We start from the raw sequence: 22,245 nt of genomic DNA, 5'->3' as shown, positions 1-22,245 counted from the left end.
TGAAGCCAGCTGGGTGGATGGTGGACTCTCTGGGAATTTCCAGTTCTGAGGTCTTATAGGTATTCAGTGCCAAGTGAGGGAATAATATTGCTGCCTGTGTGGGAGAGAGCCTGAACAGAGGGATTCAGGTGTGCAGGTGTGGACTGCCTTCCTGTGAGGTAGCCGGATACCTCTTATGCATTCTGTTGCTAAGTCTGAAGATTTCTTTCAGATGAGAAACATTTTGGCTGAGATTTAGAGGCCATCCCCACCCTGGGCTGGAAGGCACACCTATAATTAGGGGTGAGAACAGTGATCAGGGTTGTCTTTAAGAGTGTTGGGGATTTCCCTCCCTCCTGGAGCTGGCTATCTGGCTAGATCCCCAGTTTATCCATCCAATCTTTCTTAACCCATTGATATACCTGTGAGTTAACAGAAGAAAGAAAGAAAGAAAGAAAGAAAGAAAGAAAGAAAGAAAGAAAGAAAGAAAGAAAGAAAGAAAGAAAGAGAAGGAAGGAGAGAGAGAGAGAGAGAGAGAGAGAGAGAGAGAGAGAGAGAGAGAAAGGTGACATTAGAAGATCTACGTTCATGTCTGCATTCCATAACTTCCCTGTGTGGCCTCCTTTTTTTTTCCTATTGGTAAAGACATGGTCATAACACCTACCCGTTTTACTTCCTGAAATTTCTTACAAAAATAAAATACAATAATGTAACTAAAAGGACTTGGACTCACAAAGTGCCACTGTTACTATTTTAGTTGATCAACCCTGTGTGTATGGGGAAGCCAGTCCAAGGTTCTTTCCTATTGTCACTGTTGCCCAGGGTGAGCCTGTCAAAGAGGTATTCTGCCATGCTGGTTTCCGGGGGGTGGGGTGGGGGGGCAGCTTGCTACTCCAAATCAACATACATTAGCATATGTGTAGCTGAATGAACTGAAACATTTCCAGTTAAACTGAGGACTCCCCTTTATTTTAACCCTTGCCCAATACCATTCTTCACTTCTTCCCCAGAGGCAACTATTATGATAAATTCTAGACCATCAAAAAAATACTTTTACTATGGACATGTACCCACATTCCCCAGGGCCCCAGACTATCCACCTTTCTCAGCCCCATATGCCACATTGCTTATAAGGGGAAGATTAATTTTGTGTTTTCCGGGGTCTCATGGAATACCTCCTCCCTCCATCCCTGGAGATCCTGAGCTGCAAGTGGATGGGGCATGGGTGGGTGGAGAGGCTTCTGGATTCCTGTTTTAAAACTTAAAAAGTGAGGGTTTTACATACACCAGTCAACCTGAGACCTTTATTTAGGAACCAATAACTTTATTGCAAGATGGTGAAGCTGGAAGGGCAATATTGCTGTACACATTCCTGGCAGAGTGACTAGGGGAAGTCACCCCATGGCTAGGGGGAAGGCAGTCCAAGTTCACTTTTTTTTGTCGTCCAGCGTGAGCTTGTCACGGAGGTGCTCTGCTAGGCCGACTTCTGGGGCCCTCAGCAGAAGAAAGTTGGTGAGATGCTCCCCCACCTCTTGGATGGATTTCACCTGCTCATGCAGGGAGTTACGCTCTAGGAAGCTGCACAGGTGGGCGTCGTTCTTTTCCATGGCCAGCTGCTGTACACGGACCAGGTTCTGGTTGACCCCCACCGCCAGGCACACTGCGGACTCCATGGCCTTCAGGCTGCTGTCCCAGTGGTTTCGGTCAGGACTGCTGATGTCGTGCAGGAGGGTGCGGCCCCCACGCTGGTTCTGCAGCCACATCAGCCTCTGGGCGTGTTCCCTCTGCTCATTGGACTGCGTCAGGAAGAACTGGGAGACATGCTTCAGGGCTACGTGAGTGCTCTCGAAATAAGTGGCCATGGACCTGAACACGTACGAGGCATAGAGCTCCAGGCTGATTTGATGGTTGAGGGCGGCCTCGCAGTCAGGGTGGTAGCTCTGGCACAGTTGTGGGAGTGGTGGGGTCGTCATGGCTGGTGGGCCAGATGCAGGAACCGTCAAGGTCAAGGCAGCGCGGACACGGGGGCGGCGGAGTGCTTGTCGGCGGTGGCGGAGGCCAAGACGGCATCGACGGGGGCCAAGGCGGCGGTGGGGTCTCCGGAGTACACCCAGGGTGAGTGGAGTACACCCAGGGTGAGCGAGTTCAGTGGCCGGAGGCCTGCTACTCGGGAGTTAGGTGGCAGCTGGGAAGCCGGTAGACTCTGAGATGGTACAGAAAATGGGGTCCGTTACCAGCGGGGGTTGGGAGTGGAATGTGAATCCATTATAGAAGGGAGGGGTAGGGCGCAGTGTTCCAGGTTCCACCTGAGCCTGGGTGACGCAGGACACCTGGTGCCACTCTGTGCTGAACGTCTCGAGACCAAGAAAAAAAAAAAAAGTAACAACAGCTCTGTTGATATATACTTTATATGCTATAAAATTCATCTTTTGCAAGTGAACATTTCCGTGGTTTTTAGTATATTCATTCCGGTGTGCAACACCACAATCTAATTTCAGAACATGTTCATCACTCCGAAATGCAGTTCTCTGCTCATGAGCCTTTCGGTCCCCAATTTGCTTCCCCTCAGGCAGGGCCACCTTTGATCTACTCTTTGTCTCTATAGATTTACCTATTTTGGACATTTCAAATAGATGGGATCATAGTATGTGGCCTTTTGTGTTTGGCTTCTTTTACTTAGCATAACATTTTTAATATGTATCCTTTTGGGGGGAAATTGTTTGAATTTCACTATTTCCATTACTTAAGCATATTTGTATGTATGTACATGTACATTGCCCCCCGCTTTTAATAGTGTTTTAGGAAGAAATTGTAAGTTATCTCTGAGCCTCCTGGTGATCTTCCTGCATCGTGTCTCTTTACTTCCTTTTGTTTCTATCCTGGAAAAATGCCTCTTGGATTTTTTTTTTTTTTTTATCACAATGTGACTCTTCATTCGTGAAATAAAAGCATATTTGGAAACTCATGGTGGCTTCTTGGTTGTGATTGAGTCTGTTTGTCTTTTTTACAGTCTTTGCAGAAAATTTTCAGAGATTTGCAGTGCCTTCTTTACCCGAGACAGTGTGTGAGAAAGTCAGGGGTCTAACCCAAGCCCATGCCTTCTATATGCACACAGGAATTGCTGGAAATGTCCTGCAGAGAAAAACCTTAGTTTGCATTATGGATGTAGGATGGGTGAGTACTCCGCAAGAGCATATACATAAAATGCAAGTGCCACAATCATATAAACTCACACTGTACTACTATATCATACTCAACAATGATCAGAGCAAGTCCTAGTGATGATTATAGAATATTAAGAGTCTTCACTATTTAAATGAAGCTGCAATAAACATACTGCTGCATGGATATACCACATTTTATGCTTTTATCAGTTTATGGACATTTGGGTGGTTTCCTTTTGTGGCTTTATGAATAATAATGCTATAAACATCTGTGAATAGGTTTTTGTGTAGACAGATATTTTCAGTTCTTTTGGGTATATACCTAGGAATGGAATTTCTGGGTTATATGATAACTGTCCAATAGTTTGAGGAAATGCCGCGATATTTTCCAAAGTGGCTGCATCATTTGACATTTCCATAAGCAAAGTGTGAGGGTTCCAATACTGTTATGGTCTGTTGAAAAAAAAAATTTTTAAGTCATCTTAAGTGGATGTAAGGTGGTATCACATTGTAGTTTTGACTTGTACTTCCCTAATGACTAATGTTGTACATCTTTGTATGTACTTATTGGCCATTTGTATACCTTCTTTGGAGAAATGTTTATTCAAATCCTTTGCCCAGCCCTGGCCGGTTTGGCTCAGCGGTTAAAGTGTCGGCCTGCAGACCAGAGAGTCCTGAGTTCAGTTCCCGCTAAGGGCACGTACCTTGGTTGCACTTTGTCATGTGGGTGGGGTCATGTGGGTGGCAACCAGTGTGTCTCTCTCACATCGATGTTTCTCTCTCTCTCTTCCTCCCTCTCTCCCTCCCGCTCTATCTGAAGATACATGCAAAAATGTCGTTGGGTGAGGATAAAAAAAATCTGTTGCCCAATTTTAAGTAGAATTGTTTGTCTTTTTATTGTTGAGTTTGTAAGCATTCTGTGTATATTCTGGATACAAGTGCTTTATCAGATATATGACTTGCAAATATTTTCTCCCAGTCTATGGTGTCCTTTGAAGCACAAAAGTTCTTAGAAGTTCAACTTATTTTTCATTTTGTCAAGGTCTGTTGCTTAATTCAAGGTCAAAGATTTACACTTTGGTTTTTTACTAAGAATTTTATAGATTTAGCTCTTACATTTGAGTATATTTAGGTCTCTGATTGATATTAATTCTTGTATATGATGTGAGGTAGGGATCTAACATCATTCTTTTATATGTGGATCTCCAGTTTTCACAGTACCATTAATTGAGAAAGCTATTCTTTCTCCGTTAGATGGTCTTTGCACATTTGTTGAAAGTCAATTGACCATAGATATATCAATTTATTTCTGGACTCTCAATTGTGTTCTATAAATCTATTTATATAAACTTTTACTAGCACAACACTATTTTGATTATTGTGGCTTTGTAGTAAGTTTTGAAATAAGGAAGTATGAGCTGTCCAACTTGACTCTTCTTCTTCAAGATTATTTTGGCTATTCTGGGTTCCTTGTATTTCCATATGAATTCTAGGATAAGCTTACAAAGTTCTTCCAAAAAAAAGCTAGCTGGGCTATTGATAGGGATTGCATTGAAACTAGATATTTTAGGGAAGTATTGATATCTTAACAATATTAAGTCTTTTGATCCATAAACATGGGATGTCTGGGACCTCTTAAAATATAGACTCTATACCCAGAGATGTGGAAGTAGGGTGCAGACTGACAACCCTCAGAAGAGGGGGTAGTGGAGGGAGGAAAGAGATAAACCACAGAACTTATATGTATGTACGCATAACCAACGGACTCGGACAGCAAAGCCGGGGACAGGGTGGGGGTGGGGTGGGGAGGAGGGTGTCAATGGGGAAAAAAAGGAGAAACATCTGTAACAAAAATAAATTAATATAAAAAATATATAGACTCTAATGTAGACTGGGGCCAAAAATCTGAATTTCTAAACAAGCTATTGGGTGATACCAGACTACACTCTGAGTAACAATGCTCTAAAAGGGAGGAGTCTTCCATCCTCTGTTGTCTTAGTTCACTCAGACTGCTATAATAAAGTACCATAGACTGGATGTCTTATAAACAACAGAAATTTATTTCTCACAGTTCTGAAGGCTAGAAGCCCAAATCAGGGTGCCAGCATGGTCAGGTTCTGGCAATAATGCTCTTCTGCATTGCAGATGGACATCTTCTCACTGTATCCTTACATGGCCAAAGGGGCAAAGGAGCTCTCCAGGGTTTCTTTTTATGAAGACACTAATTCCATTATTGAAGGCTCTACTCTCATGAGTTATTCACTTCCCAAAGGCCTCACATCTAAATACCATCACATTGGGCGTTAGGGTTTCAACACATGGATTGAGGAGAGGAGCACAAACATTCCATCTATAGCATTTATTGAGGTTGGGAGTTAAGGAGAATACATGTATATTGGTCTCCTCAAGCAGAAATGCCTGTTCCCACTTCACAGACAGTGTTTCCAATAGTTACAATAGTTGTGGGTTTCTATGGGAAAGAGAGAGGCCTTCCTCCTATCAGGAAAAATTGTGAAAGACTTGAAATTTGGCAAAGAAAAAGTTAACTGGGTGTCATTTTTAGAGCACCCTTAGTTGATTTTGAGCTATTTTATAACTCTGTAAATTGTCAGAAACTAATAATGCAAATGATTCTTGTCCACAGAAATGCAAATGAATTGTGTCTGGTGGAAGGCAACTTATTTTGGACTCATTTTGCATCTATCTGTTCATTCATCTTCACATTCCCTAATGCCTGGCTCTTTGAATTTTTCTTTGAACTATTCATAACATCTTACTGGTTTCCTCATTAATTAATGAGTAAAATAAAATCTTTGACATGTATTTATTTTATATCTACATGAGAGTCATGATTTTACTTTATTTTTCTTAATAAATTTCTTTTTCTTTATTGATTTTTAGAGAGAATTTATATCTACATGAGAGTCATGATTTTACTTTATTTTTCTTAATAAATTTCTTTTTCTTTATTGATTTTTAGAGAGGAAGGAAGATAGAGGGAGAGAGATAGAAACATTGATGAGAGAGAACATTGATTGGCCACCTCCTGCATGCCCCCGACTGGGGATTGGGCCCACAACCTGGGCATGTGCCCTGACCAGGAATCAATCGGTGACCTCTTGGTGCATGGGTCGACCCTCAACCACTGATCCACACTAGCCGGGCACTTTATTTTTCTTTAGTTATCCTCTAACATTCCTCATTCTCATCTCAGCCCCACTAGGAACACACTCAAACCCCACAGGAGTTGGCCAAGTGCATCATGCACTTTTATGGTCTGCTCACTAGAGATGTGATTCCAGAAAAGTACTTGATATGTACAGGCATAGAATTGCTGACTGGCTGTGGACTGGAAGGACAGCATCTCTGGGGAGAAGGAAGCAGGGGTGGGTATTCTGGGGAAGCAGGGGACCAATGCAAACCAGCAAAGGAAAGGGGCATTTAGAGAGCAGGCCGCAGGAGGGACCTCATCAGCAGAACACTGTAGTCACTGTGAGGCTGAGGCTAGCCCAGTGTACATTGGAGAGGACAGAGAACTAGGCCTGACTAGTGAAGACCCATAGAAAACCAGAAGCAGCTGAGAACCAGGGGAGTGGCGAGAGCTTCTAGGCAGGGAAAGTAGTAGACAGCGATTTGAGGAGTGGGGGACTGACTGACTCACAGGATAATCTGACAGGCTGAGATGCACCATCTGGGTAAAATTAACCCTGGAAGGAGATAGAAACATGAACTTTTGGAGCCAGGAGAAAGGACCCCTTCATCAGCACTTTAAAAAAAAAATTGTTTTCTTTATTGATTTTAGAGAGAGAGGAAATGAGAGGGAGAGAGAGATAGAAACATTGATGAGAGAGAACATCAAATGGCTGCCTTCTGCATGCCCCCACTGGGGATTGGACCCACAACTTGGGCATGTGCCCTGAGAGGAATTGAACCAGCGACCTCTTGGTGCATGGATCGACGCTTAACCACTCAGCCACACTGGTGGGACAAATCTGTTTCTTTTTTACAGATATTTCTCCCTGGGTGTGGTAGGACCATTCTCAGATGGGCCTTCTGAAAACACTGCTCACTTCAGAGGAATTTACTCCAAAGAACAGATGTCCTTTGGCTCAAGTTTAATGCACAGCCTAAGAAATTCATGAGGACCCAGAAACTGGTATGCAGCTGTACATTCCTTCAGGCCAGAGAATAAGTGGAGCTGATAAAAAAAAAATAAAGTACTTCATCTAGGACAGTTTGAGGCAACAAAATAATGGCCAAGGTGGAGCTGCCATTGAAGATTAAGGCTTCAGTTGTCTAGCTTGTACATTTCTCCAGCCCCTGGATCCCTTGTTTCCTTGGGTGATTGACTCCTTGGTTACCTCTCATCTAATTAGTAGGCCCATGAAAAAGAGGAGCAGGGAAGAGGAAGCAAAGTAGCCATGTTAAAAAATCTGGTCAGGGTCCTGGCCCATTTGGCTCAGTGTTTAGAGCACTGGCCTGGGGACCAGAGAGTCGCGGGTTCAATTCTGGTCAAGAGCACATATCTTGGTTGCATTTCGGTCCCCGGCCCTGGTTGGGTCATGCGGGGGGCAACTAATCAATGTGTCTTTCTCACATTGATGCTTCTCTCTCACTCTCTTTCTTCCTCTCTGCTCCTCCCTCCTTCCCTCCCACTCTGAAGACAAATGGAAAAATATCCTTGGGTGAGGATTAAAAAGAAAAAATCTGGTTAGGGAAGATGTTGACTTAATAAGTTTTGAGGATTATCTGCTTATTTTACATAAATCTTTGTCCTTTCTGGCTTACCTTCTAATGCCCAGGATTACAGTTTTCCAGGATTACAGCACTGCATAAGTGAGTCCAATCAATGTAGATAAGGGATTGTAGATGCTACCTATTTATTTATTTATTTTTATTTCTTTTAATTTATTTTTGTTACAGATGTTTCTCCCCCCCGCACCATTGACACCCTCCTGCCCATCCTCTCCCTCCCCGTCCCCAGCTTTGTTGTCTATGTCTATCAGTTATGCGTACATGCATATAAGTTCTGTGGTTAGATGCTGACTATTTAATTAGACACTTCTGAATTATTTGTTCCTAGGCAGGAAAGCATAACCCTCAATGGCAGAGAGCCAAAAGTGTATTTTAAAAGTTTTCTTTGGTGGTTATCTTTTCTTTTTTAAACTTTTTTCCTTTCTTGATTTTAGGGAGAGAGGAAGTAAGAGGAAGAGAGAGATAGAAACATCGATGAGAGAGAACATCAATTGGCCACCTCCTACATGCCCTCCCCCCACCACGGACCAGGCCCACAACCTGGGCATGTGCCCTGACCAGGAATCAAACTGGTGACCTCTTGGTGCATGGGTCAACGTTCAACCACTGAGCCCCACTGGCAGGACAGTGGTTACCTTTTCTAAAAAGAGGATAAATAATTTTTATTATGTGACATTTAATTCCTTCATAGAACACTTGTTAGAATAGGACTACACTGCAGTGGCAAACAAAAACTAAAAATCTTGATGGCTGAAGACAAGATGTATTTCTTGCTCCCTGCACATTCTGGAGCAGATGAAGTGAATCTCATTTGTGGCTCTTCAACAATGGCTAACTTACAGATGCAGGCTCAATCCATCCTGCAGTTCTGCCATCTCAAAATGCTTCACTTCCAGCAGCACACAAGGGGGAGAGGAAGTGAGGAGACCTCTCTATTGCCTTGTATCAGAAGTCATAGTACTTCAGCCCAAAGCAACTTCAGTGGAAGCAGGGAAATGTATGAAAAGACATATGACATTCAGTGAGTGGTATCATCTCTGCCATGCACATTTTATTCATTGCTGCTAGTTATTTTTAAAAAATTATTCATAACACATTTTTGACCACTGTTATTTGCTTACTTAGTTATTAGAGTATAGTTATAGCAAAAATACTTTTGAAGAAACTGTACAATTGTGCGTGTAAGCATACTAAGTAATGCAACTTGTGTGGTCCCAACTCCACATAATTGCTTCTGGTATTGTACCATGGTCATAGTTTTCTTCCATCTCAGGTCCTAGCTTGACATTTAGACTCAGTTCCAACCCTGTCTCCTACCTAAAACCTCTTCTGTCTGGAGTGAACACAGCCTCCTTTGAAGGTCTACAGGGATCAGTGTCCACAAAATTAGCATGGCAATCAATCATAGACCACCCAATGACAGCTTGTCTGCAATTGCCTTGAACTATTAATCATCTCCTTTTCTGCTGTGTCCCTTTGGTGCTATGCTGTCCCTGACTCATAAGCTCTTGGAGGGCAAACACCCTTTCTTTACCTCCACAGCACCCAACAAGATAGACTAGCACAAAATAGGAGCTCTAAAACTTTGGTCAGACTTAATCTGATTTAATTAGATTGATAGAGTCAGAAAACATGTATTAAGCATTTGAGTACCATTTTCCAGTGATTGAGCATCGACCCATGCACCAAGAGGTCACCAGTTCAATTCCCAGTCAGGACACATGCCCAGGTTGTGGGCCCGATCCCCAGTGGGGGGTATGCAGGAGGCGGCCAATTGATGTTCTCTCTCACTGATGTTTCTATCTCTCTCTTCCTCTCCCTTCCTCTCTCTCTGAAATCAATAAAAGAAAAAAAATTTTTGTAAAGCATCTGAGTACCATTTTCTAGGATCTGTGCTAAGAATTGTTTGTCAAGACATGATTAAAACTTAGTGGCTATCCTCAAGAGGCTTTCAGAATTTTGGGGATACACTGAACACAAACCAAACTAGCTTCCTAACCAGGGTATGATAGATAGCTAGTCTCCATAGATGGCCCCCACAATGCCTCCCCTCCCTGTTTGAGCATGCTGCTCCTCATTTATAAGGTTGGCATTTCTTTTTTCTGCCCAGTGACTGCCTTGACCAATAGAATGTGGTAGAAGTGGCATTCTGGGATTTCCAGGAGAATGGGCAGAATTTTCTTTCTTCCACTCAGAAGCTTCACTCTTGGAATTCCCCTTCTGAATCCAGCCACCATGCTGTGAGAAGAGCAAACCACATGAAGGAGTGGAAAAGAGGCTGAGTTCCCAGACAACAGCCAACACCAACTGCTAGCCATGTGAGTGAGCCATTGGAGACATTCCAGATGACTGCAGCCCCAGATGACATCGCAAGGTGCAGAATAACCACTGAGCTAAACCAGCTCACCCACAGAATTATAACCAATAATAAAATGGTTGCTGTTTCCAACCACCATGATTTATAGGAGAAGGGGGTTGATTTGCAGCAGAAGAAACACAAGGTCAGAAAATGTGGCCAGTACAGTAGTTCCACAAAGGAAGGACAAGAATGAAGCAAGCTCAGGAATACCCTCAGAGAGGTGGCAATTGAGATAATGAGTAGAAATTCACCAGACAGAACTTGAAGGGAAAGGAAGGGCTTTCCAGTTAGTGACCCCACATGAGCAAAAGCATGGATATTATGAGCAAAAGCGATTATGCGGCGTGAACAGAGAAATACAAGCAGTTTGTGATGGATGATGTGTGAATGCAAGGGGAGCTCTAGGTATTTCAAGAGAAATCTAAAAATCCAGGAGCCTAGCTCTGGGATTTATTCTCTACTCAGTGGGGCACTTGGGACTTTTCAAAACAGGGGAGTGTCAAAATCAAGTTTTTATCTCTGACAGATTATTCTGGCCTGAGTGAGAGGTGGACTAGCAGGGTATAAGACCGCAGAGAAGGAGAACATCCAGAGACTTCTGTAATGATCCAAGGTGCGGGACATGAGACTGAAGAGAAGGAGAATGTCTGAGAGACTTCTGTAATGATCCAGGGTGAGAAGGTGAGGCATGGAGTGGGGAAGGGCAAGGGAAATGGAGGGGAAGGATGGGGTGGAAATGTCATCGAGGTGGAACATCAACAAGCTTTGAAGATGGATGTGGGTAATGCGGGAAAGAGAGGAACCTAGGACTCCCAAATTTCAGGGTTTTTGTTTTTTTTTTTATCCTCACTTGAGGACATTTTCCCAGTTTTTTGTTCAGGTAGAGTGGGAGGGAGAGAGAGGAAGGGAGAGAGAGAGAGAAACATCGACGTGAAGGGACACATCGAGTGGCTGCCACCCGCACGACCGACCAGGGCTGGGGACAAACTGCAACCGAGGTACGCGCCCTTAGCGGGAACCGAACCCGGGTCTCTCAGGACCGCAGGTTGACGCTCTAACCGCTGAGCCAAACCGGCCAGGGCCCAAATTTCAGGTTTTGATTCACCATTCTTGAGAATGGCAATGCAGGAGGCCAAGTAGGTGGGGGGGAAAGATGATGACCTGGGTTTTAATTGATCCCTGTGAGTTGGGACATCCAAAAAGAGTCTCCATAGGACAGTGACTACTGGGTTCATCGTTCAGGAGAAAGGGCTCAATTAACATAACAGTTTCCAAAAAAAGGTGTCTAGGACCTGTGCCAAAATGAAGCTCCTTTGTGGGTATTTATCCTATTATAAAGTAGTGATATTTTTGTGCAGAGTATGTCTGAAAGATAGCACGTTAGTCAGCAGGACCCTGGAGACATAATGTAACCAGTAAGAGGAGTGTGAGGATTTCTTTTTCCATTAGCAATAATAGGTTGTGGAGAGCTACAGACATGCTCATCCAGGCTCTTTTGCAGCTAATTTGACAGAATTTGTCTTGAGATCACAAATGTGGGTGTAGTTTGTGGCTGTGAAGGATTTTCTCTGCGTGAAGCTAACTGGCCCACCTGGGCTTGAGCACAGTCTTGGCTTTATTAGGCTCACTCTCCAAGCACCTGAGCAGTCTCCCAGCATCAGACTGTGGGATATGCCAATCATCCTAATTATAGACGGTATCTAAAGGTGTGCAGCAAGGGGAGGTTTGATTTTCTAGAAAAGGTCTGAAAGCTCATCACGCTTTTGTGATTTCAGAGAATGCAACTTTCTAGCACATGGTACTTTACTAAGTGATTATTTTGAAGACAAATGGAATGGTCTTAAGCAGGCATCTACAGCACCACGATAAAGAGTATTACAGGCTTCCCGTGTGATATTGACAGAGCTGGTTACACCCATCACTATGTACACAGAGAGCTTGATTTCACCCCAGCAGGTGATTTGTAGCAGATCTGTGTGAACGCTATAAATGGAATTTTACTGCTTTTAATGGGCCCTGCGAAGAGCAGAGCAGACATTTGATCGGTAGCTTGACCAGTCTGTTTTCCTTTTTACTTTCCATTTATGTCCCATCACCGTACCCCGGAACAATCCCTGATTATATTGTTGCTCATTTCTTTTATTCTTCTGGCCGTGCCGTTCACACAGGAATATCTGTAAATTCACTGATTGCTTAATATGATTTTATTTTCTCAGTTGTCATGGCTTATGAATAAAACACCCAAACAAAAGTGATCTCAGAGTTGGAGCCTCTAGGTCAGGGAAAGCTCAGGCCCAGTGCTAGAGTCTGTTTGGGCTCCTCTTTCCATTCCATGACAGGCAGGTGTCATCATCAGTCAGCATGGGCTACAGAGTGTTGCGGTAACAAATACCCTGCCCCAAATCTCAGTGTCTTCACACAAGAAGAGCTTAATTCTTGCTCAGGGCCAGGGACGCAAGTGAAGTGCCGAGGGACAAAATGTAAGCAGATACCTACTCTGAGGGTCATGAGAGCACAGGGTCTTGCTTATACTAGGTATCCCTTGTGCATCAAGAAGAGGCCCTGTTCATGACTGCCACACAGGGATCCAGGCTGCGAGAGACCTCATCTCACCACATACTGCCATGATCACTGTAGCAGTGGGACAGAAACATGGCACATTTCACATTGGCTCTTAAAGCTCCCACTGGGAAGTGACATATGTCACTTCTGCTTACATTTCATTGGCCAAAGAAAAATGACATGCTCTGACTTCAAAGGGGACAGAGAAATGCCACCTCACCATGTGCCTGGAAAGTGGGGAGCTGCAGGTATTTAGTGAACACTCCAAATTATTTCCATAGTTCTTTTATTTTTTTCCTTTATTGATTTCAGAGAAGAAGGGAGAGGGAGAGAGAGAGAGAAACATCGATGAGAGAGAACATCAATTGCCACCTCCTGCATGCCCCCCACTGGGGATTGGGCCCACAACCTGGGCATGTGCCTGACCGGGAATTGAACTGGCGACGTCTTGGTGCATGAGTCGATGCTCAACCACTGAGCCACACTGGCCAGACTGATTTCCATAGTTCTTTTCTTTTTTGTTTTTTAAATATTTTTTCTTTATTGATTTTAGAGAGAGAGGAGGGGAGAGGGAGAGCAAGATAGAAATATCAATGAGAGAGAACATTGATTGGCTGCCTCCTGCATGCCCCCACTGGAGATTGGGCCCACAACCTGGGCATGTGCTCTGATGGGAAATCGAACTGGTGACCTCTTGGTGCATGGGTTGATGCTCAACCTGCGTGGGTCATTGCTCAACCACTGAACCACACCGGCTGGGCTATAGTTCTTTTCTTAAGTTCCCTAGCACAAAGGTCACTGGCATACTGAACGCATAGCATTGTGTCCACAGCTCTCATAACTTGCAACCTGAAAGTATAATGAATTCTGAGGACAGGTAGCTGGTGGACCATGGCTGCTTCTGTGTGCACAGGGAGGCTCATTAGGTGGGTGCGCTGTGCTCCTGAGCATCATCCACTTAGCGGAGAAAAGCTTTTGCACTGTGCTAGGACAGCAACATCCCTGGAGTACAGCTCTTCTCTGTGCTGTATGCAGTGGCTGTAGTTTCCAAGGTCTGTCAAATCTCAGCCGAAGAAAGAGCACTGTTCCTTTCTTCACTTCTTAATTTCTCTTCTGCTATCTCTTTTCCATTACTTATTATTTGACATCAGGAAGCTTTGGGATATATTCTGCAAAAGAGATGTTACCCTAAATAGAGTTGCTATATGTCACCGCTTGGGGGAAGTGAAGAAGGTTAGTCAATACACATTGTTTATTATTAGCTGTGGGTTCCAGAAATAGTTAGACTAAAAGGACAAAATAGAGAATAAAGAGAAAAGAGTAAAGCAGTAGGTTCTTGCCTTTGATTTGATTTTTATAATTGTCCTTTATTCTTCTTTAAACGTCAATCGAAGCATAGTTGTGAAGTTAAAACAAAAAAGCTTGTATTTTCTAGGAAACATTTTTAAAGGAGATTTGGATGTTTATCACACTTAGTCAGTTCTCATCAGATACTTTAGACTTTCAGATTTGGCTCACCCATTTTATAGATGAGGCCGAAAGAGCATTGACTGGTTCAGAGACTTGGTGAATGACTGTAGTTTGATGATCACAGTCTTTTGGGGTTTCCAACTTAGTTTTTAGCTTTTCTAGAGGTAATAAACCCATGAGTTTAATTTTTACAGTGAATTTGAACTTGTTTTTTTGTAGTCATAGGTAATACTCTGAAACTGAATTTCCAGTCAGGTTCGATCTGGGTATATATCAGTTACATGTCACATATTTGATTGAACATTTGTGTGGAGATTTTGGGGAGAAGAGGGAGCTAAAGATGGAAGGTATTGACCTGGCTGGTTTGGCTCAGTGGTTAGAGTGTTGGCCCGAGGACCAAAGGGTCACCAGTTTGATTCTTGGTCAAGGGCACATATCTGGGTTGCAGGTTCAATCCCCCATCCTGATAGGGGTCATGTGGGAAGCAACCAATCAGTGTCTCTCTCTCTCTCTCCATTCCTTCCACTCTATCTAAAAACCAATGGAAAAAATATCCTCAGGTGAGGATTAACAAACAAACAAAAAGATTGAAGGTGTCTCAGTTCTACTGAATACAGTATGATATCAACTTTCCACAAAACTTCTTTTGTTTATGAAATGTCAAGTCCATGCTGACCCAGAGTGAGTGGCAGTTGAGTGTGGCTGTGGATCTGGACCCACACTCAGGTTGAATGGGAAGAGTTTAGGCTGACATTTACTTAATTTCTAACTTCATGGCTCCCTGGATTTGGAAGGTCATAATTCAGTGCATTATCAATGAGATACCATTTTATCTTCACAATGGCTAAAACACAACATGCCAAATATTGGTGAGGATGTGGTGAGGCTATAGAGTGGTACAATCACTTTGGAAGACAGTAAGACAGTATAGCAGTTTCTTATAGAGTGAAACATGGACCTATCCTGTGTCCCAGAAATTCTACTTGTGAGTATGTAGAATGTGAAATATAACATGCGTACACTAAACTAACTGTAAAAGAATGTTCGTGGTAGCTTCACTTATAATAGCTCAACACTGGGAATAACCCAAATGTCCATCAACAAGTGACTGGATAAATAAATGGTTATATATTCATAAAGTTAAATAACACTCAACAATAAAAAGAATGAGCCACCGATACACTCAACAACATGTATGAATCTCAAAGACACTATGTTAGGTGAAAGAAGCGTAAGGCACACACAAAATACTGTATATTTCCAGTTATATAAAGTTCAAGAACTGGCCAAACTAAACTATGGCAATAAAAGTGAGAAAGTGGTTGCCTCTGGCAGGGGAACTGACAGTAAAGTCATGAGATACCTTTTTTCATTCCTTTACTTTCAGTCTCTGTGTGTCTTTTGATCAGAAATAAGTCTCTTGTAGACAGCATATGTAAGAGTCTTGTTTTATTATCCATTCGGCCCTTCATATGTCTTTTGATTGGAACATTTACTCCACTTACATTTAAAGTAATTGTTGATAGATATATATTTATTGCCATTATATTCTTTTCCTTCCCCTCCCCCTCCCCCTTCCTCTTTCTCCTCCTCCTTCAAGAATACCTTTTAACACTTCTTGTAATACTAGTTGGGTGGTGATGAACTTTCTAGGATGATGAAAATACTCATAATTTGATTGGGATGGTAGTTACGATGGTGTTAAAGCTCATCGGGCTTAGGGTGTGGAGAACAGGAGACTCTAGTACACTGCTGGTGGGAATGCAGACTGGTGCAGCCACTATGGAAAACAATATGGTGTTACCTCAAAAAATTAAAAATTGAACTGCCATTTGACCCAGTGATCCCACTTCTAGGAATATACCCTAAGAAGCCTAAAACACCAACCAGAAAGAATATATGTACCCCCATGTTTGTAGCAGCACTATTTACAATAGCTAAGATCTGGAAACAGCCCAAGCGTCCATCAGTAGACGAATGGATAAAAAAGCTGTGGTTCATATACACAATGGAGTACTACGCAGCTGTAAGAAAGAAAGACCTCTTATCCTTCGAGACTACATGGAGGGACCTGGAAAGTATAATCCTAAGTGAAACAAGCCAAACAGAGAAAGACAAGTTTCATATGATCTCACTTATTTGTGGAATATAATGAACATAACAGTCTGAGGAAGGGGGATGTCCCAGAGACGCGGAAGTGGGATACAGACTGACAATCTCCTAAATAGGGGGGTGGTGGGGAAGAGATAAACCACAGAACTTATATGCATGTATGCATGAACAGTGGACATGGACAACAAACTGGGGAAAGGGCAGGGAGGGAGAGGGAGGGGGAATCAGTGGGGGAAAAAGGAGAAACATCTGTAACAAAAATTAATTAATAAAAAAAAAAAAAAGCTCATCGGGCTGTATATAATCTGTGCTTTTATGCTATATAAATTTTACTTTGATTTTAAAAAATACAAAATAAATTCAAAGTATCAGAGTTACAGGACCCTTGATCTAACTTACACGTTCCCCAAATGTTCTTACTTTTTTTCCTCTGAACATATTGAAAAATATATCCTCTCTCGTGGTCCCTTGATTCAGAGTAAATCAATCCTAAGTGTCCCAACTTTATTTGCTTCAAGGGAGAATATAAGCTACACTGGGGTCTGAATCACCACATGGGGTTGGCCAGCCTTTGCTTATCTCCTGTTAACAGCTCATGGTCACAATAGCAGCAGGGAACAATTATGGAAAAGCTCCCCCTTTGTCTACTTAGAATCCATAGAAATACATGATGCCCTGAAAGATTAAAGCCAAACCTGTGGTCATGCAGGTGCTGAAAATGGAACATACCACCCGCTGTTCAGCTTCAATGTGTCAGCATGGTTCTGGCAGGGGAGAGAAGCTGCATCAGATATGGGCAGAGCTGTGATGACTGCAGAGGTCAGTGTGCAGAAAGAGGACAGAGGGGATGGAAAGGTGACAAATAAATATGTTCCCTTTTATTTTTTTTAAATTTTATCTTTATTGTTGAATGTATTACGGATGTTCCTCATTTTTTCCCCATTGACCCCCTTTTCCCCACTCCTGCCCCCCTCCCACCTTTTCCCACACTGTTGTCTGTGTCCATTGGTTATGCATATAAGTTCCTTGGTTTATTTCTTCCCACCCCCCAACCCCCTTCCCTTTGAAGTTTGTCAGTCTAGTAACCAATGTGTACTTCTTAATCCCTTCACCTTTTTCACCCCTTCCCCCACCCCCCTCCCATTTGGGAACCAACAAAATGTTCTCTGTATCTATGAGAATGTTTCTGTTCTGCCTATTCATTTTGTTTGTAGATTCAATTGTCGATAGATATGTATTCATTGCCTTTTTGTTTGTTCATATATTTTATCTTTTTCTTCAAAAAAAACCCTTCAACATTTCATATAATAATGGTTTTTCTTGTCTGGGAAACTCTTTATATGGCCATCGATTATAAGTGACAGCTTTGCAGGATAGAGTAATCTTGGTTGTAGGTTCTTGCTTTTCATCACTGAATATTTCTTGCTACTCCCTCCTGGCCTGCAAAGTTTCTTTTGAGAAATCAGCTGACAGTCTAATGGGAACTCCCTTGTAGGTAACTAACTGCTTTTCTCTTGCTGCTTTTAAGATTCTCTCTTTGTCTTGAACCTTTTGCATTTTGATGATGATGTGTCTTGGTATGGGCCTCTTGGGGTTCATCTTGTTTGGGACTCTGTGCTTCCTGGACGTGTATGTCTGTTTCCTTCACCAAGTTAGGGAAGTTTTCTGCCATTATTGTTTCAAATAGGTTTTCGATTTCTTGTTCTCTCTCTTCTCCTTCTGGCACCCCCAAGATGTGAATGTTGGCATGCTTGAAGTTGTCCCAGAGGCTTCTTACACTATCCTCATTTATTTGGATTCTTTTTTTCTTTTTGCTGTTCTGATTGGGCATTTTTTGCTTCCTTATATTCCAAACCAATGGTTTGCTTCTTGGCTTTGCCTACTCTGCTATTGAATCTGTGTAAATTATTCTTTATTTCAGTTAGTGCCTCCTTCATTTCTGACTGGTCCTTTTTTATGCTCTTGAGGCCCTCACTAAGTTCACTGAGGTTCTCACTAAGTTCATTGAGCATCCTTATAAGCAGTATTTTGAACTCAGCATCTGTTAGGTTGCTTATGTCCATTTTGCTTAGTTCTATTCCTGGGGTTTTGTTCTGTTCTTTCATTTGAGACCTGTTTCTTTGTCTCCTCATTTAGGCTGCCTCCCTGTGTTTGTTTATATGTATTACTTAACGAGAGGTATGGGGCTAGCTGAGACCAGATACTGCTTGTTGGAAAGAATTTAGGAAAACCTGAAGCAGGATCCAAGACAGACCAATCCTATGGTAAAGCAACTGGCAACAGCTTGGGTGAGCCTGAAGGTTGGGTGGGGCGGGGCCTCAGGGAATCACCATGGTGGGGCAACCAGTGTGAGTCAGGTTTCTGGAGTCCCAGATATGGCGACTGTCTGCCGCCCCAGGGTAGGGCTCACCAAAGGAACAAAAACCTCTGACAGCACGTCTGTCCTGGAGAAAGCCCCCTCTCCAGCCCTCACTCCAGTGCCAAACAGCTCAGTTTTTCCCTGTATGTTTCTGGCGCCCCTCGAGCTGCCTCCGCTCCAAGCTTAGAGGGAGTGAGTCCGATAAGTCTGTGCGCAGGTCCTTTAAGAGGAGCTGCTTGGGGCCTCAGTTCCCGCTAGTTTTTCCAGCCAGAAGTTATGGGGACTTCTCTTCTAGGCACTGAAACCCTGAGCAGGGTGCCTGGTATGGGACGGGGACCCCTCAGTCCTCAGGGAGGACCTTCCCAGCTAAGGTGTTCTCCTGATTTTTATCTGCCACACGTGGGTGTGGGACCAGGCAGTCGCACCTCCACCCCCCCTACCAGTCTCGATGTGGCTGCTGCCTTAATTCTGTAGTTGTAGGACTGCCATTCAGCCTGATTTTAGGTGATTTTGAATGATGGTTGTTCTGTAGTTTTGTTGTAATTTTGATATGGTTGTGGGAGGATGCGATACCGCATTTACCTACATCACCATCTTGACTGGAAGTCCCAAATATGTTCCCTTTTAATGCCACAAAGTATTGTATTACAGGCTTGAAGTGGTCCTGGGTTGGTATCTCATTTGCACTTACTGAAATGTGAAACTTTCATGAGAAAAGAAGGGGAAAAAAAATCCCACCATTGTGTGATATTCTGCCTTGGAATATTGGTAACAATTTTGGGAGTATGCCTTTTCCTTTTTGCCTTTTTCTGGTCCCTCATGCTTTCTAATGTTTTGAAAATCAACAACCACCATTATGACATGGTATCCACTTATACCATGTTAAGAATTTACATTTTTATAACTGTGAAGAAAATACATTTTTAAAAGGTGGATGCCTTGAGTGCTAAAAAGAAGTCTATGTAGTTATTTAAAATGAACCTGGTTTGAGTACTCAGACCTTCTACCCCTTGACTATTGCAGCAAGTCTTTTAAAATCACTGAGTTTCTCTTAAGACTTCACTTAAAGTTGGGTTTGGTCTGGCTTTTTTTTTTTTTTTTTTTTTTTTTTTAGTTTTCTAAAGATTTATGGAAGCAAAAACAAATTGGTCAGATACTTATGGAAAAAATGCAGTTTTAATACTATTCAAAATTTCTTTTTAAAAAGTATTCTAGCACAAGTCTTCTTTGTAAACTAGATTATGTTGTAAACTTTTTTATAAATCTCTTAGGAGTGTTGGTTGTATTTTTTAAAAGTTGATTTTAGAGAAAAGAAAGGAGGAGGGAGGGAGGGAGAGAGAGAGATCGACCAGTTGTTCCACTTATTGATGCATTCATTGGTCGATTCTTGTATCTGCCCTGACAGGTGATCGAACCCGCAACCTTGGTGTATTGGGGTGTCACTAACCGACTGAGTACCCAGCCAGGGCCAGGAGTGGTGGTTCTTAAAAACTAGAGCTTATTTCTATTCCAAATCTATCTTGTGCTCCTGAAAAACTGCAGAAAGGCACGTGAAAGCTGTTTCTTTAAGATATGGATTTCTTTTTTTATTCTTGCTGTTAATATATTGCTGCACCGAGTGTGTGCAATTTTCATTCCAGATCATCATGATGCAGAGAAGTGTCATTGATATCCTGTCCAGCTCTAGTTTCAACTGTCTTAATCAGAAGTGTCTTTTTTGAGTGGGTGCCAACCAGAGGGAGTGAATCCAGATTGGTTTCTCTCAGGTTCAGAGAAGAAAAGTTTGGAAGAGGCAGAGCCATCCTGCTCTTGTAGGTGGCAGTTTCAATGTCAAGAGCCATCTTAACATTCAGCAGTTCTTGGTGTTCACAAAGGAGACAAGCCATTTATTCCTTCATGTTCTGCATCTCATCCTGCAGGCAGCCAATAGTGTCTTGATAGTTAGCAGCTTTGATAGCCAAGTTCTCTTTCATTGCACACGTCTTGCGTTCCAGAGACATGTTAGATCCTTTAAACACAGCCATTTCACAGGTGAGGGACTGCACTTGTCTGCAGTACTTATTTAACTCCTGCTTCTTAGGGTGCAGGGCATTATTGTTCTAGTTAGCAGCCTCAGAAAGGTCAGCAAACTTGGACTTTGTACCATCCCTCCGCCTCCTGAAGGTTCTTGGCAGCCACACTTCCATGCTGCTGATATATGTCACATAGGGCAGCTGTGAGGTCAGCCTTGGATGTGCTGTTCCTGAGTCTGGGCCTGCAGCTCCTGGATTTCCATCATCATGGAGTTTCTGCAAAAAGGCCCTCTCTTCTTGCAAGGATTCCACTTTATGCTCAAGGTCAACATTCTGTCTGAAGGACTGCAGGGTGTTCTCAGCTTCCTCTCTCTGAAGCATCTCCTCCTGCAACCTCTCCCAAAGCTGCATGATGATGTCCATCAGCTTGTTGAGGGGAGGTGCGGGGCAGGAAGGGGAGGCGAGGAGAGGGGAGGAGAAGGAAACAAGAAGAAAGAGAGAAACTATAATGCAAGAAGGCCAGATTTCAGAAATTACACCAGAAACTGCTTTATTGGCCCATCAGAAAGGCGATTTTAAACTTTTAAGTATTTTCACAAACCATTTAACTTTCAGTTATTACATGTTTCCTACACACACACAAGGAATGTGTAAAACAGTTAGTCTTACCCTTAGAAGAGAATTTAGGTGATTATATAATCTTGGGGGATAAATTTCTAAGCGTGATACCAAAGCTAGAAACCATAAAGAAAAATGTAGATAACCTTTATTACTTCAGAAAAGAACACCATAAACAGTGTTAAAATGTTTGACAAATGGGGACATGTTTGCAACCCATATGACAGAAGACTAATGTACTTAATATAAGCTCTCTGTCAAACCAATAAGAAAAATTTGAATACCACCATGTGAAAATGGTCAGAGCTTATATATGTACAGTTAATTTACAAAAGAAGAAGGCAAATGGTCAATAGCCACATGAAAAGATAATCTATTAATAAACGTTGCAAATGAAAATAATAAGGTAGGAAAGATGTTGCCAATAGACCTAAGTCAATATGGCAGTCCAGCAAATGTCAATGTCCTTTAATGAAAATGTTAAAGTTGGGTGGTGACTATACATACCTGCCCTTGCAACCTTGGTAGTGGTTGCTTTATTACGGTGAAATTAAATACAAAACCGAATTCTCTATTGATTTTAGACAGAGAGGAAGGGAAAGGGAGACATAGAAACATTGATGACAGAGAACATCGATTAGCCACCTCCTGCATGCCCCCCACTGGGGATCGGGCCCACAACCTGGGCATGTGCCCTGACTGAGAATTGAGCCAGCAACCTCTTGGTGCATGGGTCCACACTCAACCACTGAGCTACACCGGCTGGGCCAAAACCGAATTATCCAAATTCTCTCAGTCATAAAAACATTTCTTAGCAAACAAGAACAAAAGAGGATGAAAACCTTGATCTGTAGT

The 22,245-nt window shown here is 42.6% G+C and overlaps 1 protein-coding gene and 1 pseudogene across 1 annotated transcript; both read right to left on the bottom strand.

The window, feature by feature from the left end:
• Positions 1 to 1,406: 1,406 nt before the first annotated feature.
• LOC118635498 (ferritin heavy chain-like) lies at positions 1,407 to 1,952 on the bottom strand. Its single transcript, XM_036270154.1, has one exon. The coding sequence runs from the start codon at positions 1,950 to 1,952 to the stop codon at positions 1,407 to 1,409; it is 546 nt and encodes a 181-aa protein (XP_036126047.1).
• Positions 1,953 to 20,391: 18,439 nt separating this feature from the next.
• On the bottom strand, positions 20,392 to 21,195 carry LOC118635497 (annotated as a pseudogene).
• Between the last annotated feature and the right edge of the window lie 1,050 nt (positions 21,196 to 22,245).

This window comes from Molossus molossus, unplaced genomic scaffold (genome assembly GCF_014108415.1).
Source record: "Molossus molossus isolate mMolMol1 unplaced genomic scaffold, mMolMol1.p scaffold_m16_p_2, whole genome shotgun sequence".
Lineage (NCBI taxonomy): Eukaryota > Metazoa > Chordata > Mammalia > Chiroptera > Molossidae > Molossus > Molossus molossus.
Note: the sequence above shows the minus strand (reverse complement) of the source record. Positions and strands in the feature narration are given on the sequence as shown.

What these genes read in the sequence shown, in the direction of transcription:
- LOC118635498 (XM_036270154.1), bottom strand. Translation starts at nt 1,952, where the DNA reads ATGACGACCCCACCACTCCCACAACTGTGCCAGAGCTACCACCCTGAC.